Here is a 13,259-nt window from a genome sequence, read left to right as displayed (position 1 = left end):
TTACCTGATCAAATTACACAGACATTTGACTTTACAACATTGATCTGATCGAACAAATATTTTTCAAATAAATTTCTTACGAGATGATTTATTAAACATTGACCAAATGTTCTCATAACAAAATCATTGACCCAATTTTCGTCTGACATAAGCATTGACCTCCAACATACTCCAGACTAAAACATTGACCCAATATACTCCTTCCCTAAATATTAACCCAATATTTTCCTGACTAAAACATCGATCCAATTATCAACTAACTAAAACATCGACCCGCTATAGCCCTGTCTTAACATTGACATAATAATTTCCTGACTAATAAATTGACCCAATATCCCCCTGAATGAAACATCGACACAATATTTTTCTCTGTCCTGTCATATGTTGCCAAGAATGATGATTGGATTTCATCCTCAAATCACTCCATCATTTTAAGGTCATACAAATGTATGGTAACTTTCCACCTGGTAATTTCCCACATGTACTGCATTGGAAATATCATATAAGTGCTCCTTTTCTGGAAATAGAAACCAGCAGAAACAGCAATAACTTGATAACTTCCTCAGATGAGGCAAATTCAGCATCAGTAACATGATTCTGGTCATAGAGGTGAGGGACAAGGAGATAAACCTGAAGGAACCAAATATAATTAGTCTTTGTTACCAGTATAAAACCAGGCCAGGCTGCACATCATTGCTGTCTTGGTTACGCTCAATGCTGTTGGTAACTCAATTTTTGTATTTTGGCATTGTAATCATTAAACTTTGTATGGACTGTTCCAAATTCAAAGCTGGCAAATCCTTTACACAAATCCATTATATGTGGGTTTATGACAACTATAACCTTCTGACAATACCGCTAATTAGCATCAAGGAATTTTATGATTATTATCAGAGAAATACATTATGATTCGTCATATCACATACGATAAAATAAAAGACAAGTCTATATTGATTAAAAGTTGTTTATTATTTTACTCATTCTATCATGAGGCTCACATGTATTTTACACAAGGAGCTCTGTTTATATAATACAACTTTAAAACATAAATGCTTACCTTACAAATACATGTAAACATATACCTAGTATTGTAACTGTTAAAACATTCCTACAACTGATTGTATAAGAACTTCATTTTAAAGTTATAAAATAGTCAGTCAAGGCAATCTAAGATCATAGCTCTAATGGATGTATTTTACAACTTACAAAACAATCATGTACTTAAATATATTTTCAAGTCATACAGGAAAACCCAGCACACTTTCTTTAGACGAAGATTTGCTTTAAAATGAAAGAAAAAATAAATAAGTTTTAAAAGAAGTAAATAAACATTATTAAGTTACTTAAATAAAGTTTTATTAATTCAATTTTTTTGATAGAACCTATAAAATAAAGGATTTAAAGGTTTTATAATCAAAACACAGGACTTAAGACAAAAATAAACAAGAAAAGCATTGATGCAAAGCATCAAAGGGCGACGCCAAAAGAATTTGATCCAGATTTGCACCTATATAAAAGATATGTACTTTATAGCAGTACCATTACATGTGACCTGGAGGCTAGGGCCAGTTTAAGCTGAAACTTAAACCAAAAAAGAATAGACTCTGTCTTGCCAAGATGCAAAGACAATTTATAGTCAATTAAGCAATCTTATAAGACTCATGCTATAAGAAAGAATTTCTTCAGATTTATTTTATGAGACACAAGGATTCCTGAGTCATCAGCATATAATCAGTTGATAGTATATTTTTAAAGGGGGTCATTATTTACATTTTATTTTGGTTGTTGACACTTCACAGGTTTTTTTATCAATCTGGCCATATTTTTTCTTCCAAGGTCTGATACTCGTGCCTGTGCATTATAATAAAAGCTTATTGCTTAGGGTTGAAGACATGTAATTGACATATATTAGACATAAAAGAGGACCTAAAATGAACATCAGGGGGACAGCATAGGTACTCAGAGCAGTAGTAGAATGAGTACCAGCCACATCAACCAGCTACTATCAGAGATAAGACTTAAACCATGTAAGAATGTCATTATATATGGCAGATGCTTGAAGTTTCATGAAGAAGAAAAACAACTTCTTCATGTGCAGTATAGTGTGTTCAACTGTATCAAATGCCCTTTGTAGATCTAAAAGTATCATGCAATACTGCCTTTGTCCATTTCAAATAATGCAATCTGTTAAATGAATCAAACATGTGTCAATTGAAAAACCACTTCTAAACCCTGACTGAAACTGCCTGACCATGACTCGAACCCATGACTTTCAGAAGACCAACTGAGCTATCCGGCCTGCTACACAATGAAACAGTTCTAAACCACAACATATTTCCCAACTATATCGATTTGTGTTCGTGAATTTCTTATGTTACAGAGCATAGGAAATTGAACTCATGCTTATATGCATTCACAGGATGAGATTTATAGTATAATATAAAACACTACACTCTGCATATAAATCCTTTTTTGTTGCACGTTTTTATTAACATAAATTTTGTGACAATATTTGTGTGTATTTCGAAAATCTCTATTTTAGTGAAAATATTGCTCTAGCTACATGACAGAAAATGTGATATTTAGTGGTCTGTAACCTGTAAAAATTTGTAACCTGTAAAAATTATCACTTTTACAAGATTTTTGTTGGATTTTGGATTTTCTGAAAATCTAAATGATAATAATTTTCAAATAATGAATTGCTGTTAGCAATAAAATTAGATAATATGCAATAAATACTGGAACAAAATGTATATAAGAAATAAATGTTTGGATTTCTAAAGTTTCACAACTCAAATATTCAACTGAAATACATTGTATATACCATAAACCTTTAATAATAATATTTCAGAAAAAAAAAAACAAAAAAAAATAACCCAAAACAAATAATAAAATAAAACTATAAATATAAAGCTCTAGAAATGGGACCCCAACACCTGTGTGTAGAATATGATGTGTAAAGCAAATTAATTAAATAATTTATTTGAACAATAAAAATATGTCAGCAAAATATAAGCCAAATAAAAACAAATCTTATTAGTAATTACAAGAGGAAAACACAAAGGTAAGTATTATTCTTACCATTGACCTGGGAAACTACTGATGGATTTCATAGCTATATGACAGAGTACCATTTAAAAAATCATGCTCTTAAAATATATTGCAATTATTTTCATGTAAACAGTGATTACTGTATGATAAACCAAAATATCATTGTTGATTGTAAGAAGCAGTTAAATAAAATCATTTCTGGATTGGATTTCATGCAACTGATTGTATAGGTAAAAAAAACAATTATCATCATCAATTCATTAAATATAACCATAAATTAATTAACTATAGAAAGACACAGTTTTTAAACATTTCATTATGTAAATCTAACATAAAAATTAATACAACTTAAGATATTATTAAATGTAGGACTGTATATCAATGCACAGACAGATATATCACCTATTTATATATGTCACTTTCTATTATCACCTGAATTATAAATGATATACATGTATATCCCAGACAACTTTGATATCTATGGTAACACAACAACTTGAACGTTTTACTACGAAACTTTGAAAATATCTCTTCAAAACTTTCATCCGTAAGACCCCATTCCAGTTGTGTTTACATCACACAGATACTTTTATTATCTAGGACTATATCAGCTTGACAGCTGGTAGAAAACAACAGGTGCCCCTTGATCATAACACTAATTGTTCCATTAAATAACTTGTTCCATTTAATAACTTAATGATGTCAAATAGCTTAATGCATTATGTATAAAGTGACTTTCTGCTACAGCATTGACCAACAAGTAAGTCAGTCAGTGATATCAACCACTTGTTCACAAATTCCTCATTTTAAACCCTATATCTGACCCACTACACCCCCATTTTAATTAATATAGTAAACAATATAAATTATGTCAACCAACCAAAGGTGATATATTGCCAGCCACTGACAAACAGTCCTAATAACAACATCTGTATAAACAATATGATTTAAGTTGCAATTAACAATAACAAAGTGGATTTCACAACCTATAATGTAAACTATAAAACTTTATATAACATAACATCTATAAGCATAAGAAACTAAAGCAAGGGCAGGTGATATATAAATTTATCAGGATATTACACTTCAAATATATTACACAGAAAAAAAGACAACAACTTATTTTAATTGGATCCAAGATCTTGTAGTCCTACTTATTGATGAAAATACTATAGTTATAAAACTAACTTTTTTTTGTGTTTTGGTTTGCTTAATGAAAACAAACAAAATGATTATCAAACAGTAATTGATAAACAAGAGGGCCATGATGGCCCTGAGGTCGCTCACCTGTATATAGGCCACCCCCCCCCCCCCCCCCAACGTTGCAGGGCCAATTTAACCCAAGGGCTTTTATTTGCACAAACTCGGTAGACACCCATAAGAAGATGTTTCATGCTAAACATCTAAGCTCTATACACATATAGTTAAAAACAATGACACCCCTGGGGCCGGGCCAGTTGACCCCAGGGCTTTTATTTGAACAAACTTTGTAGACACTTACTAGAAGATGTTTCATGCTTAATATCTAAACTCTAGCTATTTGGGTTTTTTCAAAGAAAATTTTTAAGTTTTTGCTATACACATATAAAGAAAATCAATGACCCCCGGGGCGGGGCCAATTTTGACCCCAGGTCTTTTATTTGAACAAACTTTGTAGACACTCACTAAAAGATGTTTCATGCTTAATATCTTAACTCTAGCTATTTGGGTTTTTTCAAAGAAGATTTTTTAAGTTTTTGCTATACACATATAAGGAAAATCAATGACCCCCGGGGCGGTGCCAATTTTGACCCCAGGGCTTTTATTTGAACAAACTTGGTAGACACCTATTAGAACATGTTTGATGCTAAATATCTTAGCCATAGCTCTTTGAGTTCTTTAAAAGAAGATTTTTTAAGTTTTTACTATATGCATATAGGGAAAATCAATGATCCCCCGGGGCGGGGCCAATTTTGACCCCAGGGCTTTTATTTGAACAAACTTGGTAGACACCTATAAGAACATGTTTCATGCTAAATATCTTAGCTTTAACTCTTTTGGTTCTTTAAAAGAAGATTTTTTAAGTTTTTACTATATGCATATAGGGAAAATCAATGACCCCCTGGGGTGGGGCCAATTTTGACCCCAGGGCTTTTATTTGAACAAACTTGGTAGACACCTATTAGAACATGTTTGATGCTCAATATCTTAGCCATAGCTCTTTGAGTTCTTTAAAAGAAGATTTTTTAAGTTTTTACTATATGCATATAGGGAAAATCAATGACCCCCCAGGGCGGGGCCAATTTTGACCCCAGGGCTTTTATTTGAACAAACTTGGTAGACACCCATTAGAACATGTTTCATGCTAAATATCTTAGCTCTAGCTCTTTTGGTTCTTTAAAAGAAGATTTTTTTAAGTTTTTACAATATGCATATAGGGAAAATCAATGACCCCCCTGGGGCGGGGCCAATTTTGACCCCAGGGCTTTTATTTGAACAAACTTGGTAGACAGTTATTAGAACATGTTTCATGCTAAAAATCTTAGCTCTAGCTCTTTGAGTTCTTTAAAAGAAGATTTTTTAAGTTTTTACTATATGCATATAGGGAAAATCAATGACCCTCCCGGGGCAGGGCCAATTTTGACCCTAGGGCTTTTATTTGAACAAACTTGGTAGACACCCATTAGAACATGTTTCATGCTAAATATCTTAGCTCTAGCTCTTTTGGTTCTTTAAAAGAAGATTTTTTAAGTTTTTACTATATGTATATAGGGAAAATCAATGACCCCCCTGGGGCGGGGCCAATTTTGACCCCAGGGCTTTTATTTGAACAAACTTGGTAGACACTCACTAGAAGATGTTTCATGCCAAATATCTTAGCTCTAGCTCTTATGGTTTTTTAAAAGAAGATTTTTTAAGTTTTTACTATATGTATATAGGGAAAATCAATGACCCCCCGGGGCGGGGCCAATTTTGACCCCAGGACTTTTATTTGAACAAACTTGGTAGACACTTATTACAACATGTTTCATGCTAAATATCTTAGCTTTAACTCTTTTGGTTCTTTAAAAGAAGATTTTTTAAGTTTTTACTATATGTATATAGGGAAAATCAATGACCCCCCGGGGCGGGGCCAATTTTGACCCCAGGGCTTTTATTTGAACAAACTTGGTAGACACTCACTAGAAGATGTTTCATGCCAAATATCTAAGCTCTAGCTCTTACGGTTTTTTAAAAGAAGATATTTAAAGTTTTTTCTTTCGGTTGCCATGGCAACCAGAGTTCTGCATGGAATTAAATTCTTTGAACAATTTATAAAGGTGACCACCAAAGGAACATTCCTGTGAAGTTTGGATGAAATTGGCTTAGTGGTTTATGAGGAGATGTCATTTAAAGTAAAAGTTTACGGACGGACGGACGGACGGCCGGACGACGGACGGACGCCGGACGAAAAGCGATCACAAAAGCTCACCCTGTCACTTTGTGACAGGTGAGCTAAAAATATGAAAATTTCTGATTTAAAGAAAACAACACAATAGTGGTAAACAGGTAAACCTGAGATAGAAATAAAGGGATTCAGAGAGATCCAACAATAAATGCATAATACAAGACTTTTAAACAAAAACTTAACAACTTGTTCATTTATTACACAAAATAGCAAAATATTGCCAACAAAATTATCTGTTCAGTATGATAGTTATGAATCCCCAGATAAGCATTATAACACCATGTTGAATAAAAACTTGTGTGTGAGCTCGAATATAGCAGAGAGTAATTCTTCTAGTCCACAATCTAAGAAACATTATAACATACATTTGTGTGTATTTTCAAAATTCACATTCTTTATTAACCTTGACCTACTGAATTTGTAAATTGGATTCCACCTTATATAGACAATAGAGAGACCAAAACAGACTGCACAGATGTACAAGCTGACCTGGCTATTGACTGTTCTGTTTCAACAGGTTACAGGTTCGAGGGTACATTCTTATTTTACCACTGCTTTTTTAACAAGTCATGTTAAATTAGTATCAATTGTTTTATTTGTCACAACCCTTATATTGTTTACATACAAAATAATTAATGCAGGAAATATCACAAACTCTGGATCTATATTAATTAAAACCTGTTAGTTCAGTTGGCTAAAACATCCAGGATCATAATAATCACGCAAAAAATTTATTTCCAGTAAGGTAACATTTGGTCGAACAGCATCAATTCAAAGTTGTCTTAATCATTTGAATTCCTACAGAGTATAAAAACCACATTTATGTCTACATTTAGCTGATAAAAAGTGTAGAGAAATGAAAATCATATACATGTATATGTATGTATATATATTCACCTTCATTTTAGAAGGTTTTAAAAAACTAGATATACAAATAAAATTATACTCTACAACATAAAAACGGTAATTTCAATTAATATAAACTATTTATTTCATAACATAATATTTTTTCATTTTGAAGTCCCGTTTTGGCATTTAATTATTATGCATTTTTTTCATTAACAAAAAAATAACTGCCAAAAACAATACATGATAAAACAGCAGTTATATCAAATAATGTAAGCTAATTATCTCAGCACTTACATGTTGTTTGTGTTGTTGTTGTAACAGTATGTATACAACAAACTATCATTTAAGCAATTTTATATTTCAGCCCCAAAATATTCACTGTTCAATATGTAATAAAATAAGTTTTCCGTTTTAAATGAACATGAAATATACCTTACAAAGAGGTGAGAATATCTTATGTTTTACTTGTGCTTTTAGTTTTTGAGCATGATTGAAACTTCTCTATCCCTAGTGAAATATAAGTCATATTCATTCAAACATACTAATATTCTCCAAATACTTTGTATAGTTATAAACAGATTCTTTTTGACCTCAAAGGAAAAATTTTGTTTACAATATTTTGGTCATCCATAAAATGATTAAAATACAACAATGAAAAATTTTAAACAAACTTCATATAATATTCTTTAGTTTATGCTATTAAGAGCTGGTGGCTGACACTGGATATGAAAACTACAAGTTGTGGAATGTTTAAGAAGATCTGGAAATAAAATAACAATGATTAAAATGCTTGTTTATGTTTGTATGTAAAACATGTGTATATACCATCCATAGTACATCATATATAATATATCATCATCCATTATATATCATATATAATGATAATATGTTATATGTAATCAGTCATTATATATCATATATCACCATCCATTATATATCATATATAATGATAATATGTTATATATAATCATTCATTATATATCATATATCACCATCCATTATATATCATATATCACCACTTATTATATATCATATATAATACCAGCCATTATAATGTATCATATATAATCATTTATTATATATCACATATACAAGGGGTGACCAGGAAGTTCCCTTACAAATGAAAATAAAATGTACTTTTCCATGATAAATAAATATGAACTGAAAAAACATTCATCACTAAACAAGTTATGTCCAATAACACAGTAATGAGTATCCTGAGCACACAATACACACAACTAGCTATGTCATAGAAATTTCTGTTAGTGATAAGTCTTTAAAATGATTATATCTTTCAAGCAAAAGATCTAATAAAGATTACAACTTCAGAAAATGACATCAGAATCAGCAAACTATTTTCTTGAGTAGTATGCACAAAAATCAATTTGAATGCAGTATTTATCAATTAGAAAAAAAAGAATGCAAAAAAATCGGCATGCTCCAGGTTTAATGGTATACATTCCTAAGGACACTAGCGGTTTAGAGAATAACATTAAATGTGTTTGTAATACAACTGCATACCTGTTTGTTGATGAATGTTTTATGTTTCAAGTTTAATGTGACAAATAATAAGAATGTTAAATGCCAAGTCTACAAACTTCCCAATCACCTCTTGTAATATATCAACATCATCAATCTATCATATAGTATATATCATATACCACCATATATCACACAAAAATATCATACTATATATGATATATCATGTATACCAAAATCATATATGATATTTCATATAAAATATGAATATAATAATGAGATTATAAAATTGTTTTGTCATGAGATATTGCAACATAGTAAAGTTAATTTCCAGTTAGAAAAAATAAACTGTATATAAATGCAGTAAATATTGCAAGGAAAGTCTTTAAATAAATGGCAATAAAGCTTTGTTTGATAAATAAATAAGGTAAATATAATATATATATATACTTTCTATATAAATTCTTCTAGATAAATAGTTCTATAAACACACCTTACAAAAAAGTGAACTTTGATTTGGAAAAAAATAACAACAAAAATATAAACAACTACTTAGACTGTTTAATAATAACAAATTAACAACTGTAAAAAATGGACTTTTTTCAGAGATTCTTTCAAATTTCTATCAGATCTGTTTTAAACAATTGAACACATAAATTTATATGAAGGTACAGGTATTATGTATTTGATATTTATAACTAGGTAACAAAACTGTGAAAGAAAAAAATTTGTCCATCACCTTTTTATAATTTACCCCATAATAGATTAAAATATAGTTTACTTAAAAATCTGTATACAATATTTTTTTCTGATACTTTAATTCTTATATTTTGTTATTTTACACTGAAAAAGTCAGTTATGCCACAAAATTAATGATGAAAATTGCTGACATTGAAGTAATATTTAATTGTTTCAGTAATGGTATGACACAGATCAGACAAGATCCTTAAAGTCATCAGAGATTAAAAGCTCCAAATACAATATAAACTTATATAATACCCACTTCATGAAGCCTTGTAATGATTTCACAAAAGTTCAATAATTTCCTAGTAACTTTTCAAAACAATGGTACACCTGAAATCCTTAGTTACTTCTGAAATCCTTAGTTATGTATGTACAAACAATTCTATGAATACATGTTAACAGCAGAGACATACAGAGAATCATTGTTTCAAACAATTTATGTATTACATGACATATTATGTCATAGCTTTCTGTCTTCATTATTTCACAGTTTCTTCGATATTTTGTTGGACTTCATCACCATGTACAATACAATCCTACCTTAAAAACAAGAGCTGTCCGAAAGACTATTTCCAATGCTTGACAGTAAGAAAAGGGGCATAACTCTGTAAAAAGGTAACTTGGAGTTACAGTACATGTGCTTGGTTAGATTACCACAGAGAACAAGTGTGTGAAGTTTTAACCCATTCCCTTTAATAGTTTTGGAGATATATTGTGATACATGGCACCCATTTGCCAACTTAACCAACCAAAGGTGTGATTCCAACGCCAGGTGAGTAAAATAGCTTTCCCTATTCTTTGAATAAAGAAGCTAATAAAAATACAAATTCAAATAGCTAACCAACCATTTTCCTTTTTTTGGCCCAAATATCAAATTTACCAAATAATAAACACTTTAACTTTCTATACAGACTATACAGGAAAAAAATAAAAACAAGAAAAATACACATTAATATCTATACATATATGTATATGTGATTGTACATATGAAATAAAAATTGAATAAAAACATGTATATTACAAAATGCATCAAAATAGAATGAAAAATGCATAATATAAGAGCCTATTTCTTTTGCATCATGTGTTCCTCTAGGTGGCGCACCTCTGACTTAAGTTTTACAAACTCTTTCGCGACTTCGTCATTTGTCCTCTGCGACAGAATACGTAAAATTGTCCAGCCTGTCTCGTCGAGTTGTAAACGTTTACCTAGTGAGCACCAACAAGCACAGCTTCCTTGTTCAGCTATGTCTCGTAACTGCATTACCGCCATACCTATAAGACGATCTTCACGTGCAAAACAATAGTCCTTCACACAGATGTGAAGCTCGTAAGAACTTGGCTCATCTTCATTACCCAAAATACTGAAATATCACAAGAATTCATTATGTTTAAAATAACTCTGAATATTTTTCTGAATACAAACGCAAGATGCAATTCTTAAATCTTAAAAAAGAGAAAAAAAAGGAAAGATTTATTTCATTAAATTGATATAAAAATACAGCCTCACCAAAACATTCTTATAAAAGAATGAACATCTATATTTCAATCAAGCTTTAGTTTCTTTTCTTTACTGTGATTACAATATTGTTAGAATAGGCCTTCATTATTCTTCCATTTACAATAAGTTACATTGCAGCTCTATAAAGAACAATTGAACAGGTTGTTCTTTTTAATCTTTAAAGAAATGTTTCTTTAATTGCAAGATGAAAACTCTTATATAATAAAAATATATATAAAAACAACATATTTTATCCTCTTACAAGTGGAATGTTTCATTGAATTTTGGAGACCAATTGTTGCTCTTAGATTTTGTAGAATGTTTCCTTTTCTTATCACTAAGATGTGGTCCAATCATGTTCACCTCTACAAAAGGTCGGAACATGCCTGTAGTCTGCCACTTCAAATCATTAGCCGCAACAACTGAAATATTCAAGGATAAAGGTTTAAGACTTAAGTAAACAAATTTATCTGCCTTTAACAACAGTATTATAAATTCAAAGTTATGAATTATGTTAAGTGTCTAGTAATAATAATAATATGTGCATCTAAGAACATACATTGTTATTCTGATGTTTTACTATGATTCAAGTGTACAAATGTACATCCTTCCAGATATTATTTCAGTACATCAATCTATTACACATTCAAAGAGAAAATCTGTTACCAAAATTAATTACAAGGTGTTTATATAACATAAAATATCAGTGTTTAGATAAATATATTATGATAATCTTAACTTTTTTCTCCTCTTTATTTAAAGACCCATTATGCCATAGAAATGCTTTTATTTTAATATCTCAAAAGCCTTTTATTTTTGGTGTCCTGTTATGGTTTCCAAAACATTACACATTGACCAATTAGCTGAACAATCTTTTGCTTTTGTTGCTTTCTGGCAGTTAGTATTGATATTGTGATTTAGTATTTTGTATGGAAGTAAAAATACTACTTTGTTTAAAAGAAAAGCAGGTTTTAAAGATGTTAGAAAGAGGGGATTTCTTACCTTTGACAGTAACTTTATGCTCGCCTGTACCTGGATGTGTAAACAGATCAACCTGTATAGAGACTTCACCGACCGTCTCTGTTTGACTAGGCTGATCCTGAGATGTTTGTGAATTAACAAAAGTTTTGATCAAAGTGTCTGTCGTCTGTGTGTACAGGGACAGAGCATAGCGTAATGACTGCAACTCTGAACTCTTCTCCAGGAAATTCTTCTTCAGACCCTGACCGCCGGCATGGAAATACAACTTGATTGCTTCCAATGCCATGTCAAGTACGGCACATTGCTTTGGTGTCAGGTTTTTCTCTGCTTCTTTTGACATATCCTAAACAATAAAAGCACAAATATGAAACTAAAGATGTGTTTATTAGATCTAGTACAATATACATGTAGAACATTATTTAGCAATAATAACTCAATAGTTACTAAATCCTTAAAATATTATATGTAATTACTAAAAAATAAATAAAAGCTAACCTTGTGAAAAGATTTTTATATATACATTTACAGGCAATTTAAAATATTTTCTCTCTAGAATTAAAGACAAATATTTATACAGTCATGCATTCATTCAGATTGTAATATGAAGATTTATACATATGATATTATATCATTTTAATAATTATACAATTAAAAAATAACTCCTATAATTTTTATGCTTTTCTAGCTATAATCATTTGCATTTTCTCTATTTAGTGGCCGATCTATGCCATGTCATATTTTGCCATGAAATTAAAAAAACACAGTATATCCACATTTTGGCATTCTACAGAAGAAAAAGGCAAAAAGACGACAAATCAGTCAACAGCACTTTGTCATACCTTTGTGTTTTTTTTTCTCATTTCCATGTTAAAAAGGCTTAAATACTATGTGGCAATTATCTGACATTAAATTTGATACACAGTAAAATATTTCAACATGTAGACTCTATTTATATTGCAAAAACAATCACTATTTATAATTAATTAAAGATGTTATATACTACATTTACAAAAAATCATACTATGTTTCTGTTAAGTTAAAAGAATAACATTTACTATAACTATGGACTTTTTTCATAATATCTATCTTTTTTTGCAACTGGGCAAATATAGTTAGTTATTTAACATAATAAAAATCAACCTTTAACACTTAACATGATTCAATATACAATCATGATTATCAAAATATTTCATTTTCACAGTAATTTTGTAACATAGGTAACATATAAAT

The 13,259-nt window shown here is 30.3% G+C and overlaps 1 protein-coding gene across 9 annotated transcripts in view; it reads right to left on the bottom strand.

Moving 5' to 3' along the window:
• Positions 1–2,722: 2,722 nt before the first annotated feature.
• The window catches only part of LOC132722105 (protein unc-13 homolog A-like), a gene marked incomplete at its 5' end in the record, with an annotated part of 72,586 nt that continues 62,049 nt past the window's right edge, over positions 2,723–13,259 (bottom strand). For 7 of the 9 annotated variants that reach the window (XM_060706536.1, XM_060706531.1, XM_060706537.1 and 4 more), the window contains 3 exon segments: positions 2,723–10,911; positions 11,311–11,470; positions 12,051–12,372. In XM_060706536.1, coding sequence (XP_060562519.1) covers positions 10,614–10,911; positions 11,311–11,470; positions 12,051–12,372 — 780 coding nt within the window. 9 annotated transcript variants of the gene reach the window in all.

Source organism: Ruditapes philippinarum, unplaced genomic scaffold, assembly GCF_026571515.1.
Source record: "Ruditapes philippinarum isolate M1 unplaced genomic scaffold, ASM2657151v2 ctg3098_1_1_1_1, whole genome shotgun sequence".
Lineage (NCBI taxonomy): Eukaryota > Metazoa > Mollusca > Bivalvia > Venerida > Veneridae > Ruditapes > Ruditapes philippinarum.
Note: the sequence above shows the minus strand (reverse complement) of the source record. Positions and strands in the feature narration are given on the sequence as shown.